Below are 17,969 nucleotides of genomic sequence, written 5' to 3' on the forward strand. Positions count from 1 at the left end.
GAATCTGATTGGTCCTCTCGGCTTGCCCATTGGTCTGTGGATGGAATCCTGACGACAGACTGGGGGAAGCCCCTATCTGGCGACAGAACTCCCTCCAGAACAGAGAAGTAAATTGCGGACCTCTGTCAGACACAATGTCCGAAGGAAGACCATGGATCTTGAAAACGTGATCCACCATAATCTGTGCGGTCTCCTGAGCCGACGGTAATTTAGGGAGCGGAATAAAATGCGCAGCCTTAGAAAAACGGTCCACGACGGTGAGAATGACCGTATTGCCAGACGAAGGGGGAAGCCCGGTAACAAAATCCAACGCAATATGCGACCAGGGACGCGAAGGAACGGGAAGAGGTCTGAGAAGACCCGCCGGAGGATTATTACTAGACTTAGTCTGAGCGCAGATAGAACAAGAAGCAACAAAACGACGAATATCGCGCTCACGAGTGGGCCACCAAAATCTCTGGCGGATGGCCGCTAAAGTACCTCTAACTCCGGGATGCGCGACTAATTTAGAAGAATGACCCCAGCGAAGAACCGTCGAACGAGCAGCCTCGGGTACAAACAAAGTTCCCTCAGGAGCGCGGGGCGGTCTTGCAGTGTGAGAAAGAGCACGCCTGACCGCTTGTTCCACTCCCCAGACGGCTGCCCCGACCACACAGTGCTGAGGTAAAATCCTCTCATCGGTCGAGGCACCCTCTGATGAGTCAAACTGCCGAGAAAGGGCGTCAGGCTTGAGGTTCTTAGAACCGGGTCTAAATGAAATGGAAAAATCAAAGCGATCAAAAAATAATGCCCAGCGGGCCTGACGAGCGTTAAGACGTTTAGCAGAGCGAATGTACTCCAGGTTGCGGTGATCCGTCCAAACAATGAATGGTACACTGGCTCCCTCAAGCCAGTGTCGCCACTCACCTAGCGCCAGACGGATAGCCAAGAGTTCTCGATTACCCACGTCATAGTTGCGCTCCGCGGGCGAAAGACGGTGGGAGTAAAATGCGCAAGGATGAACCTTGTCATCCTGGGAGGAGCGTTGCGACAAGACAGCTCCTATCCCAATTTCGGAGGCATCGACCTCAACAATAAACTGACGTTCTGGATCAGGAGTGATCAGGATGGGCGCAGACGTAAAAAGCATCTTAAGACGGTCAAACGCATCCTGAGCAGTCTCAGACCAAGCAAATTTGGACTTGGACGAAGTGAGAGCGGTAAGAGGGGCGGCAACCTGGCTAAAGTTACGAATAAAGCGCCGGTAAAAATTCGCAAACCCCAGAAATCGCTGGAGTGCGACTCGAGAATCGGGAACAGCCCAATCAAGAACTGCTCGAACCTTGTCAGGGTCCATACTAATCCCCTCCGCTGAAACGACCGAACCGAGAAAAGTAACCGATTGGGCATGAAAAACGCATTTCTCAGCCTTGACGAATAGGCGATTCTCTAATAAGCGCTGCAGGACACGGCGAACGTGTTGAACATGTACCTGGAGAGAGGGTGAAAAAATTAAGATGTCATCCAAGTAAACGAACACGAAAACGTTAAGCATGTCTCTTAAGACATCGTTTACTAATGCTTGAAATACAGCGGGAGCGTTGACCAAACCGAAAGGTAGAACCCGGTACTCAAAGTGACCGACAGGAGTGTTGAACGCGGTCTTCCACTCGTCTCCCTCCTTGATACGCACTAAATGGTAGGCGTTGCGCAAGTCTAATTTTGTAAAAACCCTTGCGCCCTGTAGGATCTCAAAAGCCGACGACATAAGAGGCAAAGGATAACGGTTCTTGACTGTTATGTCGTTCAGCCCTCGATAATCGATACAAGGACGCAAAGAACCATCCTTCTTCTTTACAAAGAAAAACCCAGCGCCGGCGGGAGACGAAGAAGGAGTAATGATCCCCGCATCGAGAGATTCTGTAAGATATCCTTCCAGAGCCTCTCGTTCGGGCGCCGAAAGAGAGTACAGTCTACCGCGAGGGGGCGTGGTGCCAGGAAGGAGCTCGATAGAGCAGTCATACGGACGGTGAGGCGGTAAGGATACCGCCCGGGAACGACTGAAAACCGCCCGCAGATCATGGTACTCCTCCGGGACACCAGACAAATCATCAGGCTCCTCCTGGAAAAGAGGAACAGAAGACACGGGAGAAACAGCGGAAACCAGACAATTTACATGACAAGCTAAACTCCATGAATGAATAGACCCCTTAACCCAATCAATGTGAGGATTATGTTGGATAAGCCAGGGATGACCTAAAACAATGGGGGTAAAGGGAGACTGAAAAACATAAAATGAGACTGTCTCATGATGATTGCCGGAAACAGTGAGACTAACCGGACTGGTGACACGACGAACAGAAGAAAGCTCTCTGCCATCCAGGGCAAAGACAGTGGCGACATCAGTCAAATCAACTAAGGGAATCTTGTTCTCACGAGCCCACATCTCATCGATAAAATTGCCCTCCGCACCCGAGTCGACGAGGGCAAGACCGGTAACAGAAAAACCAGCCCAACGGAGAACAGCGGATATAGTGGTTCGAGACCTTGGTGATGAGGAGATGACAGAAGCGCTCACCAGTACTCCTCCGTCTACTGGCGAGCTTTGGCTTTTAAACTGCAGGATGAAGCGAAATGGCCCGCCGTACCACAGTAAAGGCAGAGACGGTTAATAATTCGCCGCTGTCTTTCCTCCGGGGAGATGCGTACGGCCCCCAGCTGCATGGGTACAGCATCAGGTTGGTTCTGAACAGAAGCAGTAGCAGAAGGAAAGTTATCACAGGATGTGAAAAGTGGAGAACGAACTCGACGCCTCTGCTCGAAACACTTGTCAAGGCGGATGGCCAGGTCGATAAGTTGATCGAGCTGAGTTGGCGACCCCCGCGCGTAGATCTCCTCCTTAAGGTCTACATTCAACCCTTCAAGAAAGCGAGCAGTTAGTGCAGGATCATTCCACTCACTTGTAGTAGCCAGAGTCCGGAACTCTATCGCGAAATCTGCAACAGATCTTCTGCCTTGACGTAGCACAGCAAGTAGACGTGATGCCTCGCTGCCGAAGACGGATCTATCAAAGACCTTGATCATCTCATCCTTGAAAAGAGTGTACTTGCTGCAGCATGCAGATTGCGCTTCCCAAACTGACGTACCCCACTCGCGTGCTCGTCCCGTGAGGAGAGAGAGAACATAAGCGATGCGGGCCCGATCCTCTGCATACGTCTGGGGCTGAAGGGAAAAGACAACTTCACATTGGATGAGAAAAGCTCTGCACTCCGTAGGCTCACCCGCATAACAGGAGGGATTGTTGACTCGTGGCTCAGAGGGCAGCTGACGATTGTGAGACATGGCAGATTCCTGATGCAGGTGAAGTAAACGGGCAGATAGATCAGCCACCTGAGCTGAAAGACTCTTAACAGCCTGATGAGCGGCGGCCAACTCCTGCTCATGTTTGCCAAGCATAGCTCCCTGGATCTCGATCGCCGACCGGACAGGCCTCTCATCTGCTGGATCCATGTTGGTTGGATTATTCTGTCACGCTGGTAAATGAAAGATCCAAAAGCAGAGATAACAGGAATAACAGTCTTTAATGAAAAAATATATAACAAAGGCAGTCCGTCTTTTCAGCACACAGAACTGGTAAATAGAAACTTGAACAAACGGAAAGACTCCTGTCTCGATGAGTAACAGAACAGGACTCCCTTGTAGCAGACTCGAAGCTCAGGAGTAGATAACTCAGGCAGGGTGAGAGAACCACATAGGTCTACAATCAGCAGCAACAGCAGCAGAATACAGCAAAAACTTAGGGGCTAGACTGTTCCAGGCAGACAAGACAAGAATAGGTGAGTACCTCTCAATACAGACCGGATGTAACTGCAGACAAAACGCATGACATGTAACAATAATCCAACCAAGAATCTACCCGAGCAAACACCAGATAAAGGGTGAACACTTAGGGCAAAGTAGAAACAGGTGTCATAGCAAATCAGCGCGAGCGCTGATTGCAATGACAAACAGGTGCATGAAGAGAGAGAGGTCAGCGGGACAGACAAAGAGTAATATAATAAGCTAATAAGGTGTGTGTGTGTGTGTGTGTGTGTGTGTAAATGAGTGAGAGCGTGCGAGAGCGAAAACGGAAGAAAAACCTGACTCATGACAATTTATACATGCAATCATATTTATTATAGTTATTATACATTTAATTTGATAATTCAAGTAAATCCTAAAGTCATAGGAGTGCACAAAATATTGCCAATTTAATGGTAACTGATAAATATTCACTTTTAATGTTATTGTTCAGAGGGAAATTAAGTTGATATATTAAAGCTGATAAATTATGGTTTACCGTGAATTTAAAAAAAGAAAGATGTATAATAAAAATGAAGTGCTTTGGACGTGTCTTTTAATAGTGAGAGTTTTGTTTAATTTAGATTCGAGATTCAAGATGTAGATTTATCGGACAATATATATCAGTTATAGTCTTCCAAATATAAAGAATCTTTCGCTTAGTTTTTATATCGGCTAGAATATTCACATATATGCACCCCAATGAATTAGTATTTGAATGTAATGAACATATTTTCATCTTAGCCACCTGTACAGAGTTAGACGTGTTATTAAGTGTCTCATGTGTGGTTTTTAAAGCTGTCCAGGCGTGACTTCTGTGATTAGGGCTGATGTTTGAATCAGTAACTTCTCCGGCTCATTTAGTTTAGCTGTCAGGTTACACAAGGCAACAAGAGCGTGCTTCCATGAAAAACTGCTGAAGCTTATTGATTGAAGAATGTCATTGCTTTCACTGCACAGTGGAATGGATGGCATGTGTTGCCTCATTAAGGAGCATTTCTATACACATAATTCTTAATGTTTTATAATCATGTTACATATCAGTGACAAATTATACATTGTTGACTGATTTTCATGACTGTGTGGTACAATATACACGAATAAATAGATATATATATTTAATTTTATATATTATATTATATAATTTGATATTTATAATTTTCTGTTTTATTTTTTGTTTCATTTTTCATGTTTAATCTGTGAACAATTTGGACATCGCTTTGTATCTCTAATCATTATTCTCTAATGCATAATGATTTATTGTTATTATATTTATGTCTATATTTTCATTGTCATTACAGAAAATACAGAAATGTGCAATTTTGTTCATGTACAAATCTGCAAAAGTGCGGTTTATCAGCATAACAAACACCAGAATGAATATTGTTTTAAACTTAAAATAAAACTAAAGAAAATGCTGTTTGATTTTCAAACAACGCCTGTCTTTTAACATCAGCATGAAAATAAAGTGAAATGAAAATAAACTTTTTTTTTTTTTTCATTTTATAACTTTTGTTTATGTATTTCAGCACTTTAAAGGTGTGTTTATTTGTCTCTCCTCCTCACAACTCTTGACACCTGCATGCACGTTAATAGGAAGCATTTCTTTCATTTTTGATGTTTACAAGTTTATTTGATTAGTTGCATTTTTAATATTTTATAAAATAGTAAAAAGCAAAAAAAAAAATAATAATAATAATCCACAATAATATGTCAGATATAATTGGATAAGTGGATAAGCACTTACATGGATATACACAGTGAGAAAGTAACTGCAATTGCAGTTTGCTCCACATGAGGTCTCTGTCTCTCTGCTTCTGCTCTGCTGAACTCTCTGTCTCTCTTTTTCACCATGCATTTCACAGAAATCATCATTTTGATAAACATGTTGAATCACAGCTGCTGTGTAACTCATCAGTAGCACAGGGATATTTGTAGAAATACACAACAATACACTGTATGAGTCACAATTATACATTTCTCTTTTATGCCAAAAATCATTAGGATATTAAGTAAAGATCATGTTCAGTGGAGATATTTTGTACATTTCCTACTGTAAATATATCAAAACTTCATTTTTGATTAGTAATATGCATTGCTAAGAACTTCATCTGAACAACTTTAAAGATGATTTTCTCAATATTTAGATTTTTTTTGCTCCCTCAGATTCCAGATTTACAAATAGTCGTATCTCAGACAATAGAATAGATATTGTCCTCCTAACAAACCACACATCAATGGAAAGATTATTTATTCAGCTTTTATATGATGCATACATCTCAATATCAAAAAAATGTACCCTTATGACTGGTTTTTGTGCCCCAGGGTCACATATATGCATATGTTTATTTCACTCGCTCCATTAAATGTGCAGTTTTGCCGGCCGGAGTGTGCGTCTGTTGGAGTCGCTGCAGTCGAGTCATCTGAGGGCCCTGATGGAGTCGTTCTTTAGACAGCGTTCAGTGAGATCCAAACCCAACAGAAGAGTCCGAGTCTCAGCTAACTCCATGAGTTTTGAGGATTTCTTCTCCTCTCTGAGAGAAGCGACAGGCCAGGACTACCAGAGAAGTGACGTGGAGGAGTTATTCAATGAGGCCGGTGCTCTCGCATCTGTGCTTATTCACTTTAACTCATCAGGAGCTGCAGAAGAGGCAAACTTCTCTGCTGGTCCGTTCACTAGAGTTCTCGTTTTATGGCAGGTGTGTCTTCTTCTGTGCAGATGGACGTCTCGTGTGATGGTTGTGTAGGATGGCAAACGTTCCACAACTTCATTCTGCAGCATTTCAAGCATATGAAAGACTCAATGTGGGCCTGTAAAAATGTCCCCATCTCACAGCCGTCAATACACCACTGTACCTACAACAAGGTGACATTTCTGCATCACCTTTAACTTGGTCTGTATTAATTATGTTGCCTATCTATCTATTTATCTGTATTTTGTTCAATAGTGTTTTAGGTTCATAGAATGTGAGATTTCCTGATGTTTTTGCCACACTAATTGTAAATCACTCATTACGTCAGCAAGAGCCAATCGTGCGAGTCTTGGCTTTGAGTCAGTCTCCACCCATGCGTTACATCAGCGTCAGCAAGAGAGGGACTCTCATCGTGTGGAACAGACATCTGAACAACATTAAGCCTCTGGAGGTGTCAGATTAACACTTAATTCACAGAATGATATGTTTACAGTCATATCTTGTGAGTCCTAAACCTCTGCCTCGTCCCTGCAGATGTGTGCCGGCCCCTTTAATAAAAGGCAGTATCGAAAGGGCTTCCAGGGCTGGACCACTGATGCTGTCTACTTGGGAAATGTTCACAAAATTGCTGTGGCGACCCTGAGCAGGGGCATCCACTTCTTTGACGTGACCACCACATGCAGTTTTGAGCAGGTTCACCTGTTCGGTATGACAACAAGCCTGTCAGATGTGGACTAGACGCTTGCTCTTCTGCTTCCGTGTTGACCTTGTTGTGTTCCTCTCTCTGTGTGTTTTTCCAGGACTGAGTCATATTGCTACTGCTCTGTGTTATTGGTACGACACAGAGGTAGGCTGCTGACATTTCATGCCCCGGTGTTGAACTTTGAGTTTATTTTAAGCGTGCTAATTTTCCAAGCTGGTTTGGTTTGGTTTTAGTTCACCGTGAGTCACGTGTGATCTGTGTGTCCAGGCTCCGGGAGAAAAGTGCGTGCTGATGTGGGGCGATGACAGAGGCTCTGTGAATTTGCTGTGGTTTCTTCAGCCTTTCAAGGGGCTCTTTGAAATGCCTTTCACCAACCAGACCGGCCCAGTTCAAATCTTTATGCCAGTGAGTGAATGCATTTCCACGTGAGGATGAGTATTGTGCCAAGACAACTTGGACAATGTGTTCAATAAAATGAGCATATTTAAAGGGGTCATGACATGAACTGCCTTTTGTATTATTTGGTACTGTATTAATTGGGCTAAACAGGCTGTGATGTAGAATCGGTGGGCGGGGCTAAAGGGCAGTGATGTAAAATCGGTGGGCGGGGCTAAGCAGGCAGTGAAGTGGAAGCAGGTGTTGATGTTCTTCTGAGGAGGCGGGGCCTATCCACACTATTACATCATAGAATCATACATTCCACAAGATGAGGTTTTGGCAGACTGCATTCAATAAGCTGTTTTTAGACTAATGACAAAGTTTTGAGTTGTGAAAGTTACAGGATGTCTACTGTACAATGACCTCTTATATGTCAAAAGATCAGGGAGTTTTGGCTTCTCAGTTCATGAACCTTTTAAATGCATTTGTTATACATCTAAAATTGTGTATTGTAAAAATGACTTCATGAATACAGGATATACATGCACACAGCACACTGGTCTCCTATCAGCACATCCCAAAAATCCACAATGAGCCGATCAACAGAATCCTGTTTGAGCCGCATGATGAGCTCATTATTACTTCATCAGAAAGTCCAGCCAGCTCTGTGGTCATCATTGATGTCAGTCAGAAGAGAGAGGAATACATCTGGAGAATAGAAAAGGTGATTATACACTATATAATGTTTGCAACAATGGTGCATCTTATTCTCTGTGTACCATATTGTTGTGAGCCAGGTTTACAGTATAGGATATTGTAACAACATATATACTGTACATAATGTGCACATGATCAGCCATGCCAGACAGACAGACAGTAGATCATGCTTTCACGGCATACGGTAAAAGGACAGTCTAAATACACACTCATGATTCAGAGAGGTTGGTGTTGTGTTTTTTAAAGGGAGTGTCCAGACCCAAATAAAAAGTCTTCATTTAGTTGTTTTGACAGATTTATTAGAACAGACTATTCCCCAACATTTTCCATTCTGTTTTATTCAGAGAAGTAATACGCCGCCCCCACAGTAGTCACAAACTTGATTGCTAAAGAAAAAAAACAACAACAGTCTAGATATTGTGTAAAACAAGACTAAATGTGTCCCTGCAGCACAGAAGCAGTCATCAGTAACACACGGATATCTGGAGAAATACACAACAATACACTGTATGAGTCACAATTACACATTTCTCTTTTATACCAAAAATCATTAGGATATTAAGTAAAGATCATGTTCATGAAGATATTTAGTAAATATTACTACTGTAAATATATCAAAACTTCATGTTTGATTAGTAATATGCATTGCTAAGAACTTCATCTGAACAACTTTAAAGATGATTTTCTCAATATTTAGGTTTTTTTGCTCCCTCAGATTCCAGATTTACAAATAGTTGTATCTCAGACAAATATTGTCCTCCGAACAAACCACACATCACTGGAGAGATCATTTATTCAGCTTCTACGTAGATGATGTATAAATCTCAATTAAAAAAATGATGACAAATAGCGACACGAAAATAAGGACACAACATTTGAAACCCCGTGACTATGTCTTGATCTCGTCCTTCTGCTCCTGCAGGGGGTCAGGTGTTTTGACTTCAGCTTCTCTCTGGGGCTGCTGGTGACCGCTGGAGCGGGTTCTGCTGTCAGACTGTGGAACCGTTATGTGACCTCCCGCCCGACTGCGGTTCTGCGCAGTCACCAGACCACTGTGCTGGATGTGGTCATTCACCAAGCACTGGGCAAGATCTTCAGCTACTCCAAGGACGCTGTTAGTTTTCCTCCTAACAGATGTCAGAGTGCAAAACAGAGAGACATAAATATATTATAAAAAACCTGGGGTCGGATTTCACAAGAAGAAAAAAAAAAAGAAATTCCTTAAGATAAATTCCAAGAAGTTTGAAAGAATGTTCCTCAGTGCAATTCTTGAGACATTCTTAATCAGTCCTCATGTATTTGGTTAAGAACATCTTTGTTAAGAACACACACACATATATATATATATATATAATTTTTTTTTGTTGCAAGCTTTGACATTATCTGATTGTATTGTAAAGGTCCCTGATTGAGAATCATAATAAGCGTGTACAGAATTGTTTGCGCTCTGTTTTGAGTGATTGTGTCCTGTATTTGTGTGCACACTGCTGAATACTGCCCTAAAAATATATATTTTCAATTATAGGCTAAAATTAAAAACAAGGTCCTTCTTTGGCTTGATTTTTTAAGTTGTTAGTGAATTGCAAATTCAGTGAAAAGTTATAGCATGTTACGCATAATTATAACCAATCATTGTTAAAGTATTAATCATTGTGTCACTTCAGAGAGCTCATGCACATCCTAGTTGTAGAATTATGTTTTATATGTCATTTTCGATAAGCTTTATTTCTTAATTGCAACAATTCATTTGAAACCCGTTTAATTTTGAAAATATCTTATCTTGGTGGATTTAAGGCAAGTTGGAGGTTATCTTAACTTTAAAAAGTCATGTATGATGTTTTTAAGGAGATTTTTAATATCTTTTTCTCAAAGGAATAGTTCACCCTAAAATGAAAGTTTGCAGAAAATGTGCTCGCCCTCAGGCCTTCTGAGAGGTAGACGGTTTGTTTCTTCATCAGAACAAATTTGGAGAAATATAGCATTACAAACACGTAGCTTTTGTCTTCTCCAGATGTTAACTGATGGACTGGATTTCTTGTGGATTATTGTGATGTTTTTATCAGTTGTTTGGACTCTCATTCTGACGGCACCCATTCACTGCAGAGCATCCATTGATGAGACACTGATGCAATGCAAATCTGATGAAGAAACAAACTCATCTTTTATTGCCCAAGGGTGTTTTTGCATTTGAAGTGTCATGCCAGTTTGAGAAATGTAAATCATGGAAATGCCTCTCTTAAATGCAATGAAAGTCAAAGATAATTCATTGAAATGCTCTGGTTTCTCTCTGTATCACCTTTCAGGTGCTGAAAATATGGGATATTCCTTCTCAACAATGCTTAAAGACGATTCCCCTGCAGTTCCCTAATATCCAGCTAGGCTTGACTCCGGAGCATGGCAGCTTTCCTCTGCTCCTCAGCCTGACTCCAGATCCTGTGCTGCTGGTGACCTGCAGAGAGTTTCTGGCCACACTGCATCTGCACAAGAGCGAATCCAACAGCAGGTCTGGGATTTACACCTATGCCCTCTATAATCCCCATCTTCAGCAGGTTGGTGTTTGAGTTTGTTTGATGGTTTGTGGACAGAACATTATATGTTCTTATTATAATGTGGTCTAGGTGATCACAGCCTGCGCTGACTCCACATTGACAGTGTGGGATGTGAAGACAGGCATTAAGACGATGGAGATAAGGAACGCTCACGGAAAGGAGGAGGTCTCCTGTATGGCACTAGATGTACATCAGCGCAGACTGATCTCCGCAGCCACCAATGGCACTATCAAGGCAAGTGTCACAAGCAGGACACATTAAGAATAGCAAAGTTCCTTTGAGGTGATTCATTTCTTTCAGACACCTCTCAGACAGCTGTTTCAGACATGCAATACAGCTCATATCTCTTTGAAGGGGAAAGGGTTAAATTATCCACATGTGTTCACTAAGCTTACAATTAAGTTTCATATTTGAGATCACCAATGAAAACTGACTGTCTCTTAAATTCTTGGTGGAGTCCTTAGCCATCTTCAAGAAATGGCTAAAAACACATATCTTCCATCTTCTTTTGATCCTCTAACTCTAGCACTCTCTATTCTAACTCTATTTTTTATTTTATCTATTAAAAAATAAACACTTGACCATCTAACACTTATGCTCTATTCTATATCTATTTTTCTTTAAAAAAGTGCCTCTAAAAGTAACGTTTCTTTATTTTTTTTTCTATTTTATTTACTTTTTTTTCTTTTTACTTACTATATAAGAAAAACCTTGCAATGTGTACTGCATTAAGCTAACTGAGACTTGTCACAGCAATTATACTGTATATTGTTGCTCTTTTGTAGGTTTTAAATGCTTCTTTGGTCCTCATTTCTAAGTTGCTTTGGATACAATTGCCTGCTACATTTCTAAATGTAAATGTAATTCATTTAGTTTTTTTATGCTCAAACTTTAAAAATCATGTTTTTCAGCCTTGACCAGCCAATGCACTGGCAACTGGCTGTTTTATTTTAAAAGCGGAACTATTGTGCCATATTGCAATTTCTCCCATTCATAATTTATATGACTGTGTCGTCTTTGTATATTTAAAGTCTTTAGTAGTAGTCAGGGTGCAAAGCTCCTCAGTCCGACAAGAAATAAGATGTGCATTTTCCTGGCTTGGATTTGCCAAAGTGGGGTTTATGCATCCTTGACAGACATTTGGGGATTTTGTTTGAACCTACACTTATTAACAAGTAACAGTATATTGCATTACTGTATTGTATATGGCAATTCGCACTGCACCGACAGATGCAGTCAAACAGCAACAGACATGTTTATCTGGTTTTATGGGACCGGTGTTTTACTCATGGTAGTCAGTTCTTTTTTTTTCTCAGAAATGTAACATGTTAAATTGTCTTTTTGGGGGGGGGGGGGGGGGGGGGGGGTGCCAGTTAGGGATGCACGATATATCTGCCACCATATCGGTATCGGCCAATAAATGCTAAATTTTTCTGTTATCGGTATCGGCCCGATAAATAATGCATTATTTCCTTCAGTTCCTTCAGCAACACTTGACTTGCGATGACTTGTTTGCATTATTTATGCATTATTTTATTTATGTGTCTTTTTATGATGAAATTTGTTGAGAGAGTAAAACTATTTTTAAGATGTACACTAGGCTGCTTATGTTGAAGTGTTTGGGATGTGGCGTTTAATGATAAGACCTTTTTTTGTAGTCAGGTTAAAAATTTTGATATAGATTTATCAACCAAAATATCAGTTATCAACTTTCAAATAAAAAAAAAAATATCGGTTATCGGTATCAGACAAAATGTTCATATCAGTGCATCCCTAATGTTGGTTTATCTGAAAAGTGACTGACATGCTGTAATCTGTTGACCGTTTGCACCTGTCGGTGGGGTGTAACTTTGTCTTAATATGTTTATATTAAAAATGTGGATTTTTAAAATCTGAACGTGTTTTATTGATAGGAAACTCATGACAGATGATAACTATATTTACATTTATTAATATAGTTGATGTGTGTAACCAAAGCGGCACACAAATGTGGAATACAACAAGCAATTTTTCATAAAGATTCAAATTAACACCAGCATTTTATTATTATTATTTTTCTGTTGGAAGCAGCAAGGTCCTCAAGGAAGGCATAGTTATTATTATGTTAAAAACAGCTGAGTAGAATTTTTTCAGGTTTCTTTGATGAATAGAAAGATCAGATGAACAGCATTTATCTGAAATAGAAATATTTTATAATGTTATAAATGTCTTTATTTTCTTTATTTGATCAATTTAATGCATCATTGCTAAATAAAATTATAATATATATACAAACTGAGCTTTTGAACGGTATAGTGTAAACCGTTAAAAGCTTTTTATTTCAGATAAATGCTTAAAAATGATCTTTGGATTTTTCTATTCATCAAATAATTTTGAAAGAAATGTACTGTATTAAATAGTGATAATAATAATAATAATAACAAATATGTTTCTTGAGCAGTAAATCATCATATTTTCATGATTTCTGAAGATCATGTGACACTGAAGACTGGAGGAATGATGCTGAAAATACAGCGGAGCATCACAGAAATAGATTACACTTTAAAATAAATTGAAATAGAAAGCCATTACTTTAAAGGGGTCATATGATGCAATTTAAACTTTTCTTTTCTCTTTGGAGTGTTAGTCTCAAGTCTCAAATCCAAAGAAAAATGATTTATGAAAGTTAAGACTCATCCACGTAACGTGGATGGAGATGAATCCAGCCCAGGGTCGGTATTCGGCCAATCACAACGCACTGGATAGCTGGCCAATCAGAGCACACCTCGCTTTTCAGACTGATGAGCTTTGTAAAAATCGACGCGTTTCAGAAGTCGGGCATAAAGGAGAAACAATAACGCACAGTATGTGGAAAATAATGTGTTTTTGAACCTTAAACCAAATAAACACATTTCAGTACACCGAATAATGTTCTTTTTAGCAGCATTATATGACCCCTTTTAATAAGTAAAAACATTTCACAATATTATTGCTTATACTTTTACAAACAAAGTTTCTAAGTATGTTCTGCATTCTCTTGCTATAGGTGTGGAACTTACTGAATGGCCTCAATCTTCATAAACTAGAAACCGTCTCCAATTCAGAGGTCACCGGGGTCATCTGTCACCATGACAACCAGCTTCTAGCCACAGGCTGGAGTCGACTGATCGCTCAGTATAGCATTGCATTTTCAGAAGTAAGGGCCAGTTTCTTTCTCAATCATACAATTTTTAATGGCTACTTAAAAGCAAATGCATGCTTTTAGCCAGAATACATGCATAAAGGGCATTTTTTTCTGATTCTGTTCAGCTCTGCGTGTGCTTTTGTGGTCATACCTTGATATGTCTATGATAAAACATTGGGTTTTAATGGTGGTCTGACACAGCAGAATTGGAGACGTTTACTGATGTGTATCTGTGAGTACAGGACATGTATATAAATGCAGACCTGTCCTGGAACTCTGGTCATCAGCACAGTGAGGATATCCTGGCCATGGATCACTGTCCAGGTCTGGGACTTCTGGCTACTGGGAGTTATGATGGAGAGATCATTATATGGAGCCTGGCTCTGCAGAAACCCATCACACGACTGCAGACAAACCAGCAACAGAAGTCCGTATGAAATCAGACTGCAAACCATTGCATTTTACTTGCTTATTTGAAATACAAGCTTTTATGTATTAAGTACTGAATATCTTCCCAGTGCACCTAAACTATTTTTGGAAATAAGTATTCAGCAGCTTGCTAGCCAATCCTAAAATGCATTTCATTTACAAATATAAATCTAGCAAAATCGGCGTGTTTGGTTTCGAGGGTCAGACAGAAGGTGAAAAATAAGGTGAAACTAAATGTTTCTGGATAAATAAACATGACTTACAACATAAGTGAAAAATAGTACAATAAAATGTAGAAAAAAAGGGTACAAAATATCCATGCAATGTGCATAATAACCTTGTAATATGTATATAATATCATAAAATTAATGTTGCATGATCATCAGTCAGAAATCCCATGTGCTGAGAGCTGGGATTCATTGCTAATAATGCACAGTAAGAAAAAAAAAAGATTAAATGTCCATTTGCACTATAGAAAACAGTTTTTCAAAGTTGTAAATACAACAAAGATTGTCAGAGTGTGTTTTAAAGGAAAAAACTGTTAGTCTTTCAACTTAAAATTGTAGTTTAATTCAATGTGTTAGTTGCTGTTACTTTGTAATAATTCATAAGATTTAGCCATTTATTATTTGCAAAGAATATTCTTCATAAAATTCATGCCTAACAATTATAAGCATAGCATTGTCTGTATAGGTAAACTGTCTATTTTGATTTCTATATGTCTCCTGAATTTCAAAGAGTCTAGAATCTCGGAAGTTAATAATTACACACAACAATCTTAATTATCGTTATCCTAAGAAAACATGCTTGTTTTGTTTTTATGATGTTCATTTCCCAGTCCTGCGTCAAGTCTTTGGATTGGGAATCAGCAGTTTCATGCAGAACCGCTGCAGTAATGTGCTTGTGTGTGTGTAGAGCTCATCTGCCTGTTCACAGACTGCTTTTCCTGCAAAGACGAGCCGATCAGAGTCAGCTGAGGAGCGGCGCTGTGCTGCTCAGCTCACAGAAGGGATCTGTCTGCTGTTGGAGCATCTCTGGGCCCAGACACAAACACGGTTCACAACCCTTCACAAACACTTTAACATACACCTTTTTACATTGAGGACTGATGCACTTAAACTGCACTTCACTTCAGAAACCATAATATATACTTTAAAATGTAAAGATTTTTTATGTTTTTTAAAGAAGTCTGCTCACCAAGGATGCATTTATTTGATCAAAAAGACAGTAACAACTAATATTGTGAGATATTATTACGATTTAAAATAACTATTTTCTATTTTTTAGTCATGCAGGGCAATACACTTTCTGTTCAGTATATTTAAACATTTTATTTATTCATGTGATAATATGGTGATTTGCTGTTTAATTTTTTTGTTATGATTAATATTATTAAAATTAAAATGATTGTATATATATATATATATATTATTTTTTTTCACTAGCATCAAAAAGTTTGGGATCAGTAGCTTAAAAAAAATAAATTAATACTTTTATTCAGCAAGGAAGCATTAAATTGATCAAAATTGACAGTAAAGTCATTTATAATGCTACAAAAAAAAAAAAAAATTATTTGAAATAAAGATGTTCTTTTGAATTTTCTATTCATCAAAAAACCTGAAAATATATAACTGTTTCCAAAACAATATGAAGCAGCACAACTGTTTTTTTAACAGTGATAATAATAAAAAAGAGCAAATTAGCATGTTTAAGGAGTAACGAAGCTTAAAAAGTTAGCATTGCTTCAGAAATGAATTACATTTTACAATATATATACACATTAAACACTTCTTTGAATCTGTAATAACATAACGTTTTACTGTATTTATGATCACATTTTTGAAACTTTATATCATTTGTGAAGCAGGACAGTTCTATGCACCTGATGGATCTGACGAGTGTGTGATGGGTTTAAGCACAGACCACGAAAACAGTCTGCTTGTGACCGGAGACACAGCCGGATTCATTAAGGTCTGGGACATCTCACAGTACGCTTTATCTGCTGCAGATACACAGGTATGGACATTAATGAACATGTTTACATCCACACCTCAGCTTATTCAAATATCCAGTTGTCCCTGTTTGCATGCACACCAGTAACAGTCATTTGTGATTGTAAATAAAGCGCAGTTATAAATGCAGTGTTTTGTCTGAAACACTTTTACTTCTGCTGCTTGAGATGAGTCATGACAAGTCGTGATATATTCCTTCTTTCTTTTCTGCAAAACGTTTGCTCTGTCTGAGCAATGCATCTCAGTCTTCTAGTAGAACACTTGTAAGTGCACTTTTTCTATACTCCTTTGGAGTAAATTGGCCCACTTTCACTTAAGTACAAGTCAAGTATACTTAAATGTCATTCTGAGGAGTACATAAAAAGTAAACCAAAAGTATACTTTCCTATTTTTAGTTTAAAAGAAGTATACTAATAGCACACTTGAATAAACTTCTTTTTCATAAGGGTATACTTACAGCGTTTACTCCAATAAAAGAAAACATGACCAGATGTATTTCAGCGTATTAAGCATAACCAGTTTAAGGATATGTCTGAAGGAATCTCAGTTCTGAGCTGATGTGTGTCTCTCTCAGTCTGCAGAAAGTCGGCCCTCACTGTTGCACTCTTGGAGGGGTCATGAGAGGGCGATAGTGAGCAGCGAGCTGCTGGTGTACGAGTCTCATCTCCTCGTTCTGAGCGTCTCGGTCGACCGCAGGGCCTGTCTCTGGACCCCTCAGGGAAGTTGTGTGGGCTGTTTTGGACAGGAACAGCAGTGGGATTTGAGCAACCCGGACACTTACCAAACCAACAGGTATAACTGTGCACACGATTGAGAGTAAAATCTTCTCTTCCTCTGACCTTTTAATTCTCTTGTGCAGGAGACACTTGGCCCCAGGTGTTCAGAGGCTGACCTTTGCCCTGGCTACCATCTGTCTGCGCAAGTTTCAAAAGAAAATTGACAAATTGATTCTTAAAAGGGTCAGGTGACCTGTTTCCACAATGCCAAATACTAAAATCTCTGCAACAATTACAACACATCCAGGCCAACTACCTATTTTTATACAGATGTATGTATTTTCCGACAAAAAAAGCAAGATATTCGTGAATTGCATTAAAAGCACCCCACTCATGCATTTCAAAAATGAAACACAAACCATCTTTAGAAATTTGTAAAAAGAGTCATTTATTACTCTATTTTCAACAAAAAAAGAAGCTTTACGGTTTTCCTCCATTATTATTTAAAGTTAGTTTAGTGTTTAGAAGCTAGGAATAGCAAGCTAGCTTTGAAAGCATAAGATCCCATCCTCCCTGCAAATCACTCTCCAAAGCCACGCCTCCAAAACAAAGATGTATTTTAAAATAAATGTAATTTGAAATAGGTTTGAAAATAAGTGTTTTTTTTATATATTTTGAATTAAATTTAAGTTGAAATAGGTTTAAAAATAAGTTGTCAATATATAAAAAAAGATTTAAGTTAAAAAAAGAAAAAAAAAGAAAAAAAGTTTTTAATATATTTTGAATTAAA

The 17,969-nt window shown here is 39.2% G+C and overlaps 1 protein-coding gene across 3 annotated transcripts in view; it reads left to right on the top strand.

Moving 5' to 3' along the window:
- Window positions 1–17,969, top strand: part of LOC132122566 (WD repeat-containing protein on Y chromosome) — a 28,223-nt gene that overhangs the window by 2,369 nt on the left and 7,885 nt on the right. For all 3 annotated transcript variants that reach the window (XM_059532944.1, XM_059532942.1, XM_059532943.1), the window contains exons 3-17: window positions 6,194–6,413; window positions 6,539–6,685; window positions 6,841–6,963; window positions 7,047–7,218; window positions 7,313–7,359; window positions 7,483–7,620; window positions 8,129–8,317; window positions 9,233–9,424; window positions 10,614–10,859; window positions 10,929–11,093; window positions 13,885–14,034; window positions 14,265–14,449; window positions 15,367–15,506; window positions 16,319–16,467; window positions 17,038–17,255. In XM_059532944.1, the coding sequence (XP_059388927.1) occupies window positions 6,194–6,413; window positions 6,539–6,685; window positions 6,841–6,963; window positions 7,047–7,218; window positions 7,313–7,359; window positions 7,483–7,620; window positions 8,129–8,317; window positions 9,233–9,424; window positions 10,614–10,859; window positions 10,929–11,093; window positions 13,885–14,034; window positions 14,265–14,449; window positions 15,367–15,506; window positions 16,319–16,467; window positions 17,038–17,255 (2,481 nt within the window). The remainder of the gene's footprint in view (window positions 1–6,193; window positions 6,414–6,538; window positions 6,686–6,840; window positions 6,964–7,046; window positions 7,219–7,312; window positions 7,360–7,482; window positions 7,621–8,128; window positions 8,318–9,232; window positions 9,425–10,613; window positions 10,860–10,928; window positions 11,094–13,884; window positions 14,035–14,264; window positions 14,450–15,366; window positions 15,507–16,318; window positions 16,468–17,037; window positions 17,256–17,969) is intronic.

The sequence above is a fragment of the Carassius carassius genome, chromosome 40 (genome assembly GCF_963082965.1).
Source record: "Carassius carassius chromosome 40, fCarCar2.1, whole genome shotgun sequence".
Taxonomy (NCBI): Eukaryota; Metazoa; Chordata; class Actinopteri; order Cypriniformes; family Cyprinidae; genus Carassius; species Carassius carassius.